We start from the raw sequence: 18,389 nt of genomic DNA, 5'->3' as shown, positions 1-18,389 counted from the left end.
AACTCAGCTTTCATATTACCGGCAAGGTATTAGGTTATGATTGCTTATGTTAGGTATAATAGATGGATGTTATAATTGTTTTCATCCTCTTTTGGTTTGTAATACATGAAATACATGGTACATTTATCCTTATCCTCTTAAATCCTATTAGATTCTGTAACTTCTCTTTGTAAGTCAGCAGTTGATCTTAGCATCTACCACACCAGGAACTGAATAAAGAAAACATGCAGTAGATTCAGCTTTATCATTACACTAAAGAAACGCCTTTTTTTGCAGGCATATAACTTAAACACTTTGTCTGATATCCAGCGAAGTATAATAAAGGATCTTGCTGATTTGGGATTGGTCAAGCTCCAGCAGGTTGAACTCTCTTTATAGCTTATTCTATTGACTGTTCTCAGCCTTCATCTTGCAATAACCATCAGTAATTACAGGGCAGGAAAGAGAGTTGGTTCATCCCTACTAAACTGGCCACCAATCTCTCCATTAGCTTAGCGGATACATCATCAAGAAAACAGGTGTTGTACTTAAGAATTGGTTCATTCCCTTGCAAATACACTGCTTTTGATTTTATTTACTAACGTTGGAATCTTTACAGGCACTAAAATTTTTCTTCTATTCAGATTTTTTCTGAAGAAAATGTTTCGATGAAATGCTCAAGTTCTCCATCCCTTTTCTTATTGGAATTTTCTTTAATCAGGGGTTTGTTGTCGTGGAGACCAACTTTCGGATGTATGCATACTCATCATCTAAATTGCATTGTGAGATCTTGCGCCTCTTCGCAAGGTATGCCTGCAGTTTGCTTCACAAATCATATATTTCAGCTGAAGGTTCTTAGAAATAAGAGGGTGATGGATTCCACATTCCAATGTTAAGACTCCTGTTTGAAGGACATTTGCAACATGAATGTGAGCTAGTTGTTATATACTCATGTATGGGGTTAAGAATATTTTTAATCGTTGATAATTGCATGCATGAGTTCTAGAGACTTTCTGGATTTATTGAAGATATAATAAGCACTCCCAGATGAGGGTAGGGTTTGAGATCCTTACTCTTGGATTCAGCTATACCGGTCTGTTTAGATTTTCTGGTCTCACTTTGGTAATTGCAGTCTTCAAGTGATCATTTGGCCTTAATTTTTGCCTTCACCTTGGTTAATCTAAAGGGAATTTTCTTTCTTTTGATGACAAAAGAAGCCGAAGTGTTCGATCGTTTTTGCGAGATTAGATTATATGTTTATCACTTGTATATGCACATCTTTTTTGTTCAAAGCAGTTTCTGTTGGTATTATTAAATCCAGTCATCCATTCATGCTGTTGATAATTATGGTACTGAGCTTATGGCATTCAGACTATAAAAGCTCCAGCCAACTCTATCGTAGTTTTTTCTGAGATCGTGATAAGTTTTGTCCATGGACAGTGTAGGTAATAGAGTTCGCCAATGGGTATTTTTCAATTAACTGCAACCGATAACCTCTTGATCCATTAAATAGTAGGGAAGTGACCTGTGGGGTAAATCTTTGGCTTCCAGGAGTTGTAGTACCTACAAGAGGAAATGAAGGAATAAAGTCTGAAGAGTTTCAGTTTTGGTTATCCTAAAGTAGGTTTAGGCGGCTGCTTTAGGTTTTGATGATCGGTGATGAATGGTTCTCTTTCCAGGGCCATTTTGGTGGGTCTTGAATTTTTATCTTTTATAAGACTAGATATGTATGAGAAAGAGTTGGCTAAGGGCAGGGACAAGTAGAATTTTGTTTTTGACCGAGAGAAGTCTATGGGACTTACTGGACAGAAGAATATATTCTGGGAGTTCAGCTCATAAGTTCCTAAGATAACTCGAAATGTAAGGCTAACTTCACAACTTATAAACTGAGAGGCACCTGGGATTTCATTTCTCTGTTCTGATTGTGGTATTTAAAGCTCAGACTAGAAATATAGTGCTAGTAGTAATTGCTTGAGAATCTAAATAACCTTGACCTATGTCCCAACTCTTTGTAAAATTTTATTATTCAGTCTCTTCTTGAGCAAATTCTGTTAATTGATCTTTTATCTCTCTGTGAAAGCCATCTTCACTCAACTTGCAGGGTTGAGTACCAGCTTCCTAACCTCATTGTTGGTGCAATCACGAAAGAAAGCTTGTATAAAGCATTTCAAAATGGCATTACAGCGGAACAGGCAAGTATCACCTTCTATGTTGAAATATAGGCCTTTTAGGGGGTATCCCCAATTTTTTTCCAGTCTTCATATCGGGGTTCCTGCTTAGCCCTATCTTAAGCGCTCATTTGTTTCTTATGATCAGTCTGTTCTCTTTTGATACTTCTGCTGTTTTAAGTTTGCTTGCCCCGAAAGCAAACCAAGTACCAGAAATTCATCAAGTATATAAAACCAATAATAAAGAAAAGCTGAAGGCAATGCTTCATATCCAATTGAGTCATCCATTGTCTGTATTGCAGGGATTATGATTTTCTTTAGAGCACCAAAGATTCTTAATGATATTTCATCTATTTTTTTCTTTAACATAGAAATGGGATTTCACTGTTTCTTCTTAGACCTGGAGCCTTGGTATTGACTATTGAAATATTTCTCCCTGCAATGCAGTAATAATTTGGTGATGAATCTCAATGGTTGGTTCTTCTTTCTTTCATCAATTAAAAGCATGGGCTTCTGGAAGATAAAGTCAACAAAAATCACGTTACATTCGTTTGTTTTGCTTGCCCGACCTTTTGGATCAAAATTTAATCTTTTCAATGGTTTTAAATCCTTAATTCTGAAATTTGATGCCTATTTCAGCACACTTGTTACTTTTCTCTTTCCCAGTAGTCATGATGGTGAAGTTGATATTCTTTCCTGACATGTGGAATGCAGATAATATCTTTTCTTCAGCAGAATGCTCATCCTCGAGTTGCTGAGAGAACACCATCTGTACCAGAAAATGTTACTGATCAGGTTTCTGTTTCCATCAATGCCCCAGCACACCCTAATTTTCGTCCTTATTTCCTCTTGCCGCGCTTCTCCACTGCCTTGTGGAAACTTCCCCTATTGTTTCCATGCATACTTATAATGCTACAGACTTTAGTTAACTATATTCTCACTGATTTATATATTTCTCCATCCTACAATGATTTGTTGAATTCCTCTGGAGAAGTAGCTAAAGATTTCTCCATTAATATCAAATCAGATTAGGTTGTGGGAAGCAGACTTGAACAGAGTCGAGATGACGCCTGCTCATTTTATTGATGAATTTCCATCCAGGGTATGTGTGAAGCCCGTTTCCTGCATGAATGTCGTCCTCGTGCATTTGCTTTCATTGTCTTATGATTCTGCCCTTTGTCTCACAGGATGTCTTTGATGCTGCTTGTGATTTCGCTCGAGAATATGGGGGTTTGTTGTGGGAAAACTCTAAGAAGATGCGGCTTGTGGTCAAAGCAGAGATTTTCGTACAGCTGAAAGAATTTATCCGTCGGCAAAAGCAGTAGCCTCGTTGCATGGGCTTTCCTCTATTACAGGTGCAGTAAAAGCAGAAATTTCCTCGGAGATGAAAGAATTTGTTCGCGGACGCAGTAGCCTTCTGCACGGGTTACTCTGTTATACCATCTGAACAGTCAGATTAATGAGCGGGAAAATGATGGGTATCAATCGAAACAAAATCTTGGGATAGCCTCTCATCGCAGATCATATGTTGGATTGTTCCTGTAACTTCTTGGTTGGCTATTCTGTTTGTTCCTAATTGAAATCATCCTCACTATAAAATTGTGAGATTTCTTTCAAAAAGTTCGGATCTTTAACAAGGTGCATTTCACATTATATAGTTTCAACCTTTTCTTTTTCTGCATGTTCCAAAATAAAAGTCTATCTATTTTTTCCTCTGCTCGAGAATGTGTAAATTAAATGAACTCCATGAAGTTTGAGATAATTGTGAATATTCGTTTGTTATTTAAAAATTACAAATATTTCATAATATTTAATAGAATTATGTAATTAATAAGGTTGGGCTTGTCCATGGATAATAGTTGGCCCAAAAGATTTATTGAAGGAATTGGGCGATTGTGGACTTCAACAGCAACTACAATGGACCTAATATGATGTATTAAGTCCACCAGTATTATCATTATTATATATTATATGCTAGAGATATATAGCTAAGAGAATTATATATAGCTAAGTTGCTAACATATATTGTCTTTTAGTGATTTAGATTAAATCATGTGGCACAAGATCCTCTTTCTAAGGAAGATGTTTGTACTAGTAGACATGCACTATATCTAGTGGAAAGAGGAATGCGAAGGACAATAATTTAGCAGAAAATAGTCATTAACTCCAATTTTTTTAAACTCCTTCCCTAGTCGGATTGGGAAAACTATTTTCTTAAACATGTCCACATCTGATGATGCTTTCATTTCACCTCTTCCTCAACCATGCCTGCATGTAGGGGTGTTTATTAAAATCGGCTTTGGTTTTACATTTACATAGACCATGTTGGATTATAGTAGTAGTAATAATAATAATAAGATCAATAACAACAAAAATAATATATTAGAATTTATATAAAAAAAATTATAATATATAAGGTAATATTCAAGACAATAATAATAATTATGATACTTTTTATTGGTATTCTATAATATATCTATCTTCTATATTATAAACATGTAAATGATTTTCCATATTTGGAGTTTTTTTTTTTTTGTGATGCCAATATATCGTTTTATATAATTATAGAATTATAAATTTATGTGTCCAAATAAATAATTTTTGCAATTTGTTTTTATATCATAATTGTTAATTATGTACATAGTTGAATTGAAACAAAATTCTAATAAAATAAATAATAATAATAAAGAATTTTAGTCACAACTAGTAACTATTTAAATAAAATTATTTAAAAATTTAACAGTAACTAGGAAAAATATATAGACTATATAAATATAAGAAGATACTTTTGTAGAAATTTGAAAAGGGATACCATTTTTATGAATGAAAGAAATTCATGGGACAATATCCCATTATTTTTGTTGTTTGTTTATGTAATGTGATCATCAAAGTAAATAATATTTATTAAGAATGTACGAGGCTTACTGAAAATATTTAACAGTAAATATTAAACTATAATTAAAAACACCAAGTCAAAACAAATTTAAATAAATATATTTATTTTATTTTAATATATTTTTATATTGTGAAATATATGATGCACATACTTATAAATTTTTTATTGTGTTACTTCTCCACATAAAAGAAATAAAATAAAATAAATCACTATAATTTTATTTATTTTCTTAGTCATTGTATATCGTACATATACACATACATATATGCATGTATGTGTGTGTGTCTTTTTGTGTGCTTGTTGTAGATAATATTATTATTTTGTTACGATTTATTTTTATAATCATCTTATTTTATTTCAAATAATATTTATTTAATATTTATATCTGACCAATTTAATTCAAAATAAGAGCATTTCACAATATTATTAAAAAAAAGGTAATTTTTTTATATTCTTATTCTTCTATAATAAATATATAACTATGTATATTTTACATATTGTAATTGACATATCATTATTTTATATTATTGCTAACTATGACTACAAAAAAATGTATTTATTATGATAAACAATTATATCAAAAGCATAAGTTGTCATAAAATATTAATATGCTTGTACAAGTGATTGACTTTATACTAAAAACTGCAAAAACAGCCCCAACCCAATGAGACTGCAAAGTGCGATTTTGATGATTGTCGAGTTAGCTTGGGCTAAGCTTTTAAAAAACCGCAAACATTAGGTTGGACCGAAAAATTACCTAATTAGCTGAACCCCCACCGCGTACACTCCCACCTGCATGTGCTCAAACCTCAACTTCAGATTTCAGTGCCTCCAGGCCTCGTTCGCCTCCCCTGCTACTGCAGTGCATGATTTCCATTCCCCCAAGATGCTTGCCATGCATCCATAATGACTGTCATTTTTTCAACTGCACTAGCAAATTCCCAACACTTTCTCGGCCCCTTTGACCATCCACTATTCCTCTTCTCCAACCTCACTCTTCAACCTATCCCCTTCGCCTCCCAACACCCGCACCTCAAAAAATACAGCCAAAGCAACAACTCCTCCTGTCACCTTCGCTTCACGCCATGCCCTCTTCTTCTTCTCCTATCCAACTCCCTACGAATACTCCTCCTTGCTGATACCATCCCCAAACTACTAAAATTGCAACGACGCCTACTTGATGGTTTCAGCCTCGATATTGGGCCGATCATGGCCCATTTCCCATTGGGGTCGCCACCTCGCCTAGTTTCCATTAGGCACTACCTCTTCGTCCTTTGTTTTCAATATGAATCATACTTTCGGTGGATATTGGACCCTTTACGGCCAACAACCCGATTTATTGGGGGCGATTCGACTGGAGCCACACCATTAATCTTTGTGCCCCGTTTGGATCTTGACCTATGCCACTGTAGAAACACAATTCTACATTATCCCAGTTTCTTCGAACTCTATCACAATGTCAACCTTTTATGAAGAAACCCACCCACCACTGTTGGCCACTCTCCACTGCTGCTGCAACATCTAATAGGGAAGAAAATAACAAAAATGTCATAGGATCTGTGCACTTTCTGTTAGGTCGGGCTGTTGGACCGACGCGCCCATCCAACCCAGAGCTAAAACTAGAAATATCAACCGTTGGATCGTCCCGTAGGCATTCTCTGAGATACCGCCATGTGGACCTATTGTGTACGAACTTTTTGGATCTATAAATACTACTGTTCGGAAGCATTTATGGTATGTTACGTTCACTGCTTATTCGACCACATTAAACCTTCTAGATCGCTTTCGACCTCACATTATACTAACTTAAGCATCAGAGGGTCTTAGTTGGGGACTTCTAAGCAAGCCTAACGATCTTCTTTGTTCTCAGATTTCACATCTCCAGGTGGTTTAGGATTCATTCAACCTTGTCTTCAAGAAGTGTCGTGCACAACCCGACTTCACCTGAACGACCTGGATCAGTTTGGCGCCATCTGTGGAAAATATCTTGAGAACCTGTTGAACAATATGGAGGGAGCGTCTAAAAGAAAACACCAGTACAAAGAGGAGACACCTATGCGGGAGGAGGATCAAATTCTACATCTAACTCAAGCGGGAATTCAACGTATGATTGAGGAAGCAAGCAAGAAAGCTATCGTAAAGTAGGAAAGATTAACAGTCACTCCAGCTCTAAAAGATAACATGAAAAGACAGCTATCCAAGGAAAAGGAGGTAGAAGTCGAGCAGGATAGAATCACACTTGAAAGACCAAAATACGACGCAATGGCTATGATGATGGTGGAAAAGTAAAAGTTCTTGCAATGGCCAGGAAGAACACGAGATACTCCCGCGAAGAGGTTTTCTAACAAATATTGCAAGTTCCATAGGGACAAAGGACATGACACTGAAGAATGTCACCAACTGAAAGATGAGATAAAAAGATTGGTGCGTCAGAGCTACTTTAAAGAAATAGTGATTGAAAGGAGGAAAGATGTGGATGAAAGTCAACAAAGAAAGAGACATAGGAGTAGGTCGAGAAGTAGAGATAAGGTCAAAAGAAGCGACCCAGAGAGAGAAGAGAGAGTTCGTGAAAATGCACCCACAAAAGGATTCATCCACACAATCTCTAGAGAGCCTACATGAGGAGATTCTATCAGAGCCGAAAAAAGGCACACGCATAGCTTTAGGAATAATTATGGAGAGCAGGTGATGAATATTAGGCAATAGGAGGATATTGTATTTGGGGATAAAGATCTATGCTCGGGATCAGGAACGCAAAACAATCCTATGGTGATCATAATGGACATTGCAAAATTACTAGGTACACAAGGTGTTGATCGATAATAGTAGCTCCGTGGATATCATATTCACAAGTGAGTTAAAGAAAATGAATTTGGGAGAATTGAAATTGAAACCCGTGAAAATCCCTTTAATTGGGTTGGAGGAAGTGAGGTAGTGCCTGATGGACTGATTGATCTTTCAATGTTAATCAGGGAGGAACCAAGAAGAAAGACTTACATGATCCAATTTTTGGTGGTTGATAATCGCTTCACATATAATGTGGTACGTGGACGACCTGGGTTGAACATGTTCCAGGCTATGGTCTCAAAATATAATTTGAAGATGAAGTTCCCAACAAGGAGTGGAGTTGGAGAAGTCAGATACGATCAAAGAGCAGTCAGACAATGTTACAACCTATCTACAAAACAAGTAGATCTCGGGAAGAAAGAAAAAAGAAAAGGGTAGAACAAGGAAGACAAGGGGACGAGGTTAAGAAAGGGAAAGCTAAGAGAATAGAACCAGTAGAAGGGGTATAAGTAGAACGACCAGGATCAGGTCACAGATGATGCCAGATTTGGAGATGATAACCATAGATTTTTTTAGGAGGAACAATGATATGTTCACATGGAGTCTATCTAATTTTAAAGGGAGATCCTGAGATTATAGTGTACAGACTCAATGTAGACCCCCAAGTCAAATCAGTGAAACAAAAGAAGCAAGCATTTGAGGTCGAAAGGAACAAGCTCATCAAGGAAGAAGTTAATAATTGCTGGAGGTTGGATATGTTTCGGAGATCCAATATACGATCTGGTTGTCAAATATCGTGATCATGCCAAAGGTCTTCGGGAAGTGGCGTATGTACTGATTTTACAGATTTAAATAAGGCTTTCCCTAAGGACCCTTATCCCCTACCTCAAATAGATCTTCTTATGGATTCTACTGTTGGATGTGCATCGTTAGCATGATGGACGCTTAACAAAGGGCACCATCAGATATTCATGATGGAGGAAGATAGAGAAAAAACATCATTTGTTACTGAAAAAGGGGTCTAATATTATAACGTCATGCCTTTTGGTCTTAAAAATGTAGGTGCCACCTACTAAAAATTGGTGAACAGAATCTTTAAAGCCTTGATAAGGAACACGATGGAAGTCTATGTGGATGACATGCTTTTGAAAAGTAAGGAGGAGAATGAGCACTTGAGGCATTTACAAGGTGCATTCACAATCATGTGATTGTATGGAATGAAACTCAACCCCTCCAAGTGTACGTTTGGGGTGCATGCAGTCAAATTTTTGGGGGACATCGTCAGCGAGAAAGGAATAGAAGCTAAGTCGGAGAAGGTAAAGGCAATCGTGCAGTTGGGATCGCCCAAATCGATCAAGGATGTCCAAAAGCTCATGGAAAAAATAGCGTTGTTGAATCGCTTCATAGCTAGGTCAGCAGATCGAAACCTTCCATTTTTCAAGGTTTTGAGAAAAGTGAAAGGTTTTAAATGGATTGAAGAATGTGAAAAATCTTTGTAAGAGCTGAAAGCATATCTAGCAACCCCACCATTGCTCGCGAACCCAGTGATAGGTGAGAAGTTTTACGTCTATTTGGCGATCTCGGAAGAAGCAGTTGAGTTCGGTATTAGTGAGGGAAGAAAACTGATAACAAAACCCAACCTATTACGTTAGTAGAATGTTACAAGGGGCAGAGAAGAAGTATATATAGATTGAGAAATTGGCCTTAGCACTTGTAACAACAGCTCGCAAGTTGTGACCCTATTTTTAGTCGCACCCCATAGTGGTTCTTACTAATCATCCCTTGAAGCAAATTATGTCAAAGCCAGATGTGTCTGGGCAAATGGTTAAATGGGTGGTGGAATTAGGGGAGTTTGACATTGAGTTCCAAACCAGAAATGCAGCCAAAGCCCAGGTGTTTGCTGATTTCATAGTCGAAATGGTATGGGAGCAGCAGTAGGGGACATATGCAGGACCATCTCTCATACTCAATAACTTCTATAGAATACAGGCTTGCCAATCCATATCAAATTTGGTGTCTGGATCATAATTTCAAAATTCCATGTTTTTCAACTCGACAATTTTCGAAAGTATCCAGATCCGTCAGGTAATTCAGTGAAACACCGACCGAACCATGTTGAAGCAAGGTTCGATTTCTTCCTCACCAGAGAAAATTCAACATTGTCTCTTCCAGAAAAAAATTTACTAAGTGAGATCCATGCTCATTAAGATACTTCAAGACCTCCTCGATCTAGTCTAAGGGTTTGACTCCGCAACTAGTTTGGTTCTCCACTTCAAGTCTAATTCCACAAACAGTTCAAAAGTCCTTAAACTTGTGAACCCTCCATTGGTCTTGTATATTTAGTGAACTACAGATATTTATTTGGATCCAATCCAATAGATCGCTTGATAAGCATACTTTGTCCTACAAAGTGCTTCACCAGTTTTCTTCCTTCTCAGGAAGGATTTATAAGTTAGTGGACTCAAGTTGTCTATTTTTAGACTCTTTGAACCTACTAACCTACTTATCCTAACTAGGAGCATATGGCCTAGATTATGCATGCCATTTCTATAAGTTTTATTCTTGATTATCCATTAAAGCATTTGTTTTGAGCGTACATAATTCAATTATGACAGGGAGTATACCAGTTTATAACCCTACAAACTTATCGTCAAATAAAAGAACTTTTATTGAACAAGTTTGTAGTCTAACTTGTCCAACAATATACTAGTGAAAACTTGATCGTGCTGGGTTACACAATTGTATTCTATCCTAACATGATCACTAATAGCTAAGTCCATCTAAGTCTATAGCTTCTGGAGTAATGTCCCGATCATCGCCTAACTTTGGGATTAATTGTCTTAGCCTTCTCTTCCATTTTATTTCTGTAAACTATTTGCAGAAATAAGCTTCTAAAGCAGATATCTAATGCATAGGAAGTAGAATTAGTAATCACATTACTCATAACAAATTCAACACCTTAGGTGGAGAGGAGTTCACGACATTCCCTCATCCAATGGCCCTTGAAAATTTATGCATACTTTACTTGCAATTCTTGACTGCCTAACTATCTTGCTATTTCCTTTACCCTTGCCTAACGGAGCAACATGATCCTTTAAAGCGTTTGCAGCGGCTAACACTGTCTCACTCTTCTTCCTATTTCAGCATCCAGCACCCTTACCTTTCACTCTTGAGGTCGAAGTCTCCCAATCCAATACTGTTGCCTCATATTGGTCCAACATGTTTATCAACTCATGAATGGTCTTCTCAAGCATTAGAGTTCATGATAAATAGGTCGAAGGAGAGATGAAGGGACTGAAGGATCACGTCAATGTACATCTCTTTTTCACGATCAACATTGAATTTTTCAATAAGGGGTAGCATCTTAACCCCATGTTTATATACAGATGACTCTCTGTCATCTTGGCTCCAAAAAATGCCTCCGTTGTTGCATATCCAAATTCCAGTTTGATGCCGCATAAATTTGTTTCATGCAGAGCATTATTGAGCCAACAACTTCCTGGAAGCAAGTAGACAAGGCTTATAATAACCATGTCTGTGACGCAATCACCTCTCGCACAAATCCAAGATATAGCCATCGTGTGCACGTGACTGTCATGGTTCCTCAAGTTTGAGGACTATTCCCGTACTATCGGATCCAGGGATTCAAGTCATACCAACCAAGCCTTCAAAGCTTTCATATGACGGTCCCCGTGAGCCAGTATAGTCAGTTGACTACCTTATCAACTAACTCACTGAAATTGCATAGACGTCTAACGTCTATCGCCCATGAAACATGACACTCATCCAATGAATGCAATACTCAGTGCAAGTCTCAATAGGACTCTCGATGCCCAATCTCGAGGTCCTCGACTTGAAAAATTTTAGACCAACCCTCAGAAGTTGGTTTCATAGCCGTCATTCAATGTGCAGCCCAACTACGTGGGTTGTCTAAATGGTCTATAGACATATATAACCAATGATGAATGCTTACCATATTTATCGGGACAATATCATTTGAATAAAGATTGCTTGAATTGTTCCCGAAATTTGCCAATTCAATTAGAATTCTGATCACCTATTTCAACACAACTTTTGACAAATTTTCCAACCCCTTTAACTGTCCACTCTTCTTCTTCTCCAACCAAACCCTCCAACCCATCCCCTTCACCTCCTAACACACCAGCACCTTGAGAAAATATAGCCACCATTGCAACTCCTTCCCTTACTTTCGCTTCACGCCATGCCCTATTCTTCTTCTCCTACCTAACCACTCATCCTCTACTTGCTGATTTCGTACGCAAACCACTTAAAATGCAACAACACCTTCTTGATGGTTTCAGCCTCGATACTAGCCGATCTTGGCTCATTTCCTGTCAAGATCTCCACCACCGCTTAGTTTCCCTTGGGTGTTGCCCCTTTGTCCTATGTTATCAATTCAAATCATGCTTTCGGTGTATATTGAGGCCTTTTATGGCCAACAACCCCTGTTTATTAGGGGAAATTCCATCGGAGCCACCCGATTAGCACCTATGATCGTTTGGATCTTGACTCATGTCATCGCAGAAACATAATTATACATTGTCCAAATTTTTTTTGAAGTTTATCACAATGTTAACCTATTATGAAGAGACCCGCCCAATGCTGTCGGCCGCTTGTCCACCATTACTGTAGCTCCAGCTCCGCCATCACCCTAATTGCAGCCCATTTTTCTAACCTCCATTAGTGTATTTCCCCAACAAAACTACTAAATTAATTTTCGTCATCCTAAATCCATAGTGGCCCTCCCTATTCATACCTTTCTCCATTGTCACCAACAACAAAATTAAGGCCGAATTCTCACCTAAAGGTGGTAGTGGAAGAACCGAAGGCAGCTACCGCAACAGCAAGCTCGAGTTTCGCCTTTTCTCTAAATTCTACAGAGGCCTCCATGCCCTTATGCTAAACCACGTTTTCTAACCTCCCACACTCTAGCTCTACTCGCAACCACCCATGAAGATATATTAGCGCGTCGTACACTGCCTAACAAAGACTACCTTGGGGAAAATTTGGTGCTAGGGATCGGTGTCTATCTTCCTATTCACTACTGCATTCACGCCTTTGACTTGCTTTCACAACTACCCACGACAATCATTTGCCAATTGCGTAAATCATAGACGAGATCCTCTCTAAATCCTAACTCCACCAATGGTGATGCCGATTAGGCTATGTTCTCTGCAACATGTGAATTTTTATTCGGCGACTGCAACTATGGAGATGTCACTTAGATTGTTTTTACTGATGGATTGCAAGTTTTTTGTTCAATGGCTAGGGCAAGATTCCTTTACAACAACTTGGGCAACTGTTTAATTTTTCAAGAAATTCTTCCCAACACCATCCTTGTGGACAAGGCTGTCTTAGAGGGTGGAGTAATGATACGATTGGAACCAAGTCCAAGGATAGCAATTGACCTAAAAGATTTATTAAAGAGTTGGGTGATTGTGGACCCCAACAACAGCTAAAATGGTTTAATGACATATTAGGTCCATTAGTATTAGAATTATATATATATATATATATATATATATATATTATGTTATAGATATAGAGATCATAAGAGAATTATATTTGGCTAAGTTGTTAAGATATATTGTTATTTAGTTTTTTAGCTTATTTCAAGTGGCGCAAGATCCTCTCCCTCGCCGCCTATCGCAACCTTTTAACATCTCTAGTATATCACATTTGGCACGAGCGCAATAGGAGAAAATCTCAGCAATTGGATCGAGACCCATCGACATTGGTTAACATTATTCTGGACGAAATTAGATTACGTATACTTAGTGCAGAATTGCCGAATAAAATTAGTACGATAGCCTTGTATAGATTATGGTAAATTTCATGGCACACAACATCAGTCATATGACTGTACATTATTTTTTTAATGCAATACCGAAAAAAAGATCCTCTCCCTAAGGAAGATGTTTGTACCAGCAAATATGGACCATATCTAGTGAAAGAGGAATGCAAAGAAGGAGAACAATTTAGCATTAAATATTCATATTCTTCCCCAAATTTCTAGAGCGCCTTCTATACTCGAATGGGGATTGATGCGTGCGATTTTAGCACGGATCCAAAGTTCTTGGATCTTGATGTTGAGTTTGGGTTAATTGAGCGAAAGCACTTGAGAAAAAGGACCTGTGAAACAACACATTAGCACTCCAATAGTTAAGTTAGTCCCAAATTTAAGAATAAATAAATACAAAAATAAATTATGACAAGAAAGTATGATAGAAATAAGAATCTCGTATTGCAAGAGCACGAGTTATAAGATGGCAGAGTAGTAGAGAGAGATTTCTCAGAACGCTGAAAGGAAGGGGGGGTCCGTTGAGGGCCGACTCCCATATTTATAGAGGAGGAGCCCCTCTTCGCAGGGAATCTGGAGAGAGCTGCATATCCGAAAAGGAAGGCGGGCTTTTCATGGATAAGGTTGCCCTTTATCTGCTCCTTGCGCAGAACGTCTTCGGATGAGGAAGGACTTCTTCTTCGTGAAGACGCCTGTCTTGCTAGGAGTCCTTCTTAGGGTGAAGATCCCAACCCCTTGAGGACATCTTCCTTCCCTCGGGCTAGCCTTGGAAAGTTTAAGTAGGCCTTCGTACTGGCCTCCTTCTTGGTCCAATTTTGACGGAGTAGGCTTCTTTCTTGGACAAGTTCTGGTGCGATGGGCTCCCTCTTGGGCTAAGCTTAGTGGGCCTCCCTCTTGGGCTAAACCATGCAGGGTGCTTCCTTCTTGGGCTAAGCCTAGCGCCCTTAGGCGGGCTAACTTTCTCCTGGGCCGAGGGGCCTGGTTTGGCTTAGCATTTCTCCTTGAGCCAATCATTTTTGGGCCATACTCATCAGGGATAACTATTGTCTTAAACCAATCCGTATCCTCGAATGGATGACCGAAATTGTCAATTTTGTTGTTATTGTCCTTTTTTTTCAAAAAAAATAATTGTAAAAAAAAGGAGGTGGATTGAAAATATGGAAATTTATTAAAGAAAAATATTCACTTAATTTATAAAAGAATTTGAGAAAATAAGTAAAATTATAAGTTATAGTTCAAAAAAGAATTTTGATAATTTCATCATAAAAAAATGAATAAAACCTAACTGGAACTAACAGATTGAATTCATTGTTAGACAACTTTTAAAATTCAAAGTTATTGATAATTTTTTAAAAAACAAAAAAAAATATTATAATTATGTCAAATTTTAGAAGATCTCGTTATAATTTACCCTTATATTTATGAAATTATTTCCTCACTCGTTCAGTAGTGGGCCTTGGGTTAATTATTTTTTATTAATAAAAAATAAATAAATTATATAAATATAATTTAATTAAATACTATAATATATGATGAGTCGTGGTTACAAACCACCACTCAAATTAAAAAAAAATATTTATTTTAAAAAAACCCACGTCGAGGATTGCAACCACGACTTGGTTTATTTTATTTTAGTTTTTAAAATTTTGTTTAATTAATTTTTTATAAATTAATTATATAAAATTAATTTTTAACAACATATTAAAGTCCAAAAATCATAATATTAAAATTGTATTAATTTAAAAAATTACAATTAAGTATACAAATGTACAAGTGTATATTTTTTTGTACAATTATAAAAATTACAATGAACTATACAATTATTCTTGACAACCCTGCACCGACATTTGATTGTGTAGAACAATTTCTTTGTTGGGCTTGTTGCCTTGCACGTGCTTGCGCCTAATCCATCTCGTTGTAATACATGAAGCTTGATTTCGACTAGGCGTGAAGAGATACGAATAGTACTATCGTAGACTAACTCAAATTTCGAGATATCCCAATAATCTTCGGAATGGAGGTTCAAATGACTTAGAATATGTATTCCTGTAAGTCATTAAATCATAATAATCCTTCACCATTGATGCAACATTAATCATGCATGCAGCGCATATCTTTTGAGCATGACTGCAAGGAATACCAAATTGAGTCCACTTGTCACAAGAACATTCTCGGTTTGCAATTTTGACAACATGGGTATTGAGTCCATGTCCATTCTGACGTCTTGTAACAATCGAGGTGGACTGTTGGAACTGATGGTATTTGTTGACGGTATGCTCAACATAATTTGTTGCCAACGTATGAATATTTTATATGCAAAATCTGTCCACAGTTGGTTGTTGACCAACATTACACTACTTTTCGCTAACCTCTGACGAAAATATTGGACAGTTCGTTGAAGCATCATCTTAGCCATTGCTGTCAACAGTAGGCGGCGAGCCCCTTTCAATATTCCATTAACGCATTCCTACATGTTTGTCGTCAAAATACCATATCGCCATCCACCATCATGAGATGCTATCCATTTTTCCTTGTTAATATGGTCTAAAAATTCAAACGTGGCTAGTTTCTGGTTCTTTATCTCTTCTATAATTTGATTGAATTTCCTGATTTGATATTCAGAGCCGCTTCTCCAACAAAGATCCTTCAACACGACATTTTTGAAATGACTGTGTATTAATTTACATCTTTTTATTTATTACAGTTTATCTGGCAGCCGTATGATATGGACTCAGATGTAATTATGGCTTACACCGCTGATTTGAACTCCCAGCTATGGAGATCATCATGTCTATTAGTATTCTATGCAATAGTGAAAATGCATTGTCCCGAACAGATTTTTCGCCAATTCGAGATGAGGCAAAATATTCCAAAAGCGACAGATACTCGGGATATGAGCCTCCATCAGATCTCCAGAAAAAACCACACGGGCACAGATTGGCAACTGGAGCACATACAATACATCACTAGATGATAAAGACGATATGACACGATTGTACAGAGGCTACCCATTTCTAGTAAAAGAGAAAAAGAACGAGGTTATCGGAAATGGTACTACAACATAACATAAAATTTCGTGTCATCATCTACTGATAGACGTGTGAAATGCGGGTACCAACCTGGAGATGCACCTATGTTGCAAGTTGTGGTAAGATGTTATATAATATCACATACTTTATTTTAAATATTTTTTTACAATACAAGGCTCACTATTTTTCTACAATCTTCAGGCAGATGAAGTGAATGCCCTTGAAGCTTTGTGTCAATATAGACCACTAAATATTGAAAGATATAGTCAATTGGTGGATAGATTCGAATACAGGTTATATATTATCAAGGAAGGCATGACCCATTAGCCACAACAAATTACTTCTCCATCCGATGATGCTCCCACAACATCCCACAGGCAAAGAAGAAGTTCTAGCCAAATGTCTATTGGTTCAGTTGAACATCATGATGTTGGGATGGATATAGATGTTCCTTCTACAGTATATACGCCTCAGGGTTATACGTGCCACAACCGCCTCAAGATTACTACATGCCTCAATTGCCTCAAGATGATTGGTTCCAATCGGCTCCATATATGCCAACCCAAACACAAGATTATTCTTAACAAGTACATCTTGACTTTGGTCTTGGTATTAATCAACCATATGCACCAGGATATAATATTTCACTAATTTTATTTCCATCGTTTAGTCCATATCATGATAATGTGGAGTCTAGTTCTGCAACAACATCAAGTCGGTTCGATGGTGATGATAATGAGGCGCAAAATGAGCCAATGCAAAATGTGGGCGAGGAAATAAGACGACCACGGCGTCAACGCCACAAACGCAATTGTGGAACGGGTGGACATTTTTTACATTTTGAATTGTATAGTTCATTGTATTTTTTACAATTTTACAAAAAAATATACACTATTACATTTGTATACTTAATTATAATTTTTTAAATTAATATAATTTTAATATTAAGATTTTTTGAACTTTAATATGTTGGTAAAATTAATTTTATATAATTAATTTATAAAAATTTTAATTAAACAAAATTTAAAAAATAAAATAAACCAAGTCGTGGATGAAATCCACAACATGGATTTTTTTGTTTAAAAAATGTATTTTTTAATTCAAACCACGTCATATTTTTATTATAATATTTAATTAAATTATATTTATATAATTTATTTATTTTTTATTAATTAAAAAAATTATCCCAGTGGGCCTTAGTAACATTATCTTGGTCATCAACTCTCCCACCAGCCACAGTTTTGTTTTCTGGATCAAACTTTCCAACACAGTTTCCAATTTTTAAAGATAATTTAGATTTGCTGGTTAAAAGAATGTAGCATTGTTTTCGAACTCAGCAGCATGACTGTTTCTTTGTTTGCTGCACCTTCCGCCATTAGATTGCTGACTTTGTTACTTACCTTGTGACTATCATATCCAAAGCCTTTGCACTCAATGTGGTGTAAAACGGTAGCCTGAGAAGGCTCCTAAACTAAAATACACAAAATTGTGTGCACGTCATGCGGTTCTGCTATTAACCATTTGGTATTATTTGCAACATCCAACGACATCAACTGTAAATACAACATTGCAAGGAGGGCACAGATCACAAAATAGCCAAAAACTCAATGCTTTATATACAACATAGTACATCTCTGTACATGTATAAAATGTCTTCAAAACGCATCTGGTCAATATTTACAGAGATATATTGTTCCGAGTTAGAGCAG

The 18,389-nt window shown here is 36.8% G+C and overlaps 2 protein-coding genes across 2 annotated transcripts in view; one reads left to right on the top strand and one right to left on the bottom strand.

Moving 5' to 3' along the window:
- LOC105171210 (RNA polymerase II transcription factor B subunit 2) overlaps nt 1-3,822 on the top strand; it is a 9,540-nt gene extending 5,718 nt beyond the window's left edge. Inside the window, exons 9-16 of the mRNA XM_011092245.2 lie at nt 1-26; nt 277-360; nt 435-518; nt 701-786; nt 2,081-2,171; nt 2,862-2,942; nt 3,175-3,249; nt 3,335-3,822. The exon at nt 1-26 is cut by the window's left edge and continues 1 nt beyond it. Of these exons, the coding sequence (XP_011090547.1) occupies nt 1-26; nt 277-360; nt 435-518; nt 701-786; nt 2,081-2,171; nt 2,862-2,942; nt 3,175-3,249; nt 3,335-3,472 (665 nt within the window). The 3' untranslated portion in view covers nt 3,473-3,822. The remainder of the gene's footprint in view (nt 27-276; nt 361-434; nt 519-700; nt 787-2,080; nt 2,172-2,861; nt 2,943-3,174; nt 3,250-3,334) is intronic.
- Nucleotides 18,271-18,389, bottom strand: part of LOC105171208 (TLD domain-containing protein 2) — a gene marked incomplete in the record, with an annotated part of 8,350 nt that continues 8,231 nt past the window's right edge. The window contains 1 exon segment of the mRNA XM_011092244.2: nt 18,271-18,389.

Source organism: Sesamum indicum, linkage group LG9 (genome assembly GCF_000512975.1).
Source record: "Sesamum indicum cultivar Zhongzhi No. 13 linkage group LG9, S_indicum_v1.0, whole genome shotgun sequence".
Taxonomy (NCBI): domain Eukaryota; kingdom Viridiplantae; phylum Streptophyta; class Magnoliopsida; order Lamiales; family Pedaliaceae; genus Sesamum; species Sesamum indicum.
Note: the sequence above shows the minus strand (reverse complement) of the source record. Positions and strands in the feature narration are given on the sequence as shown.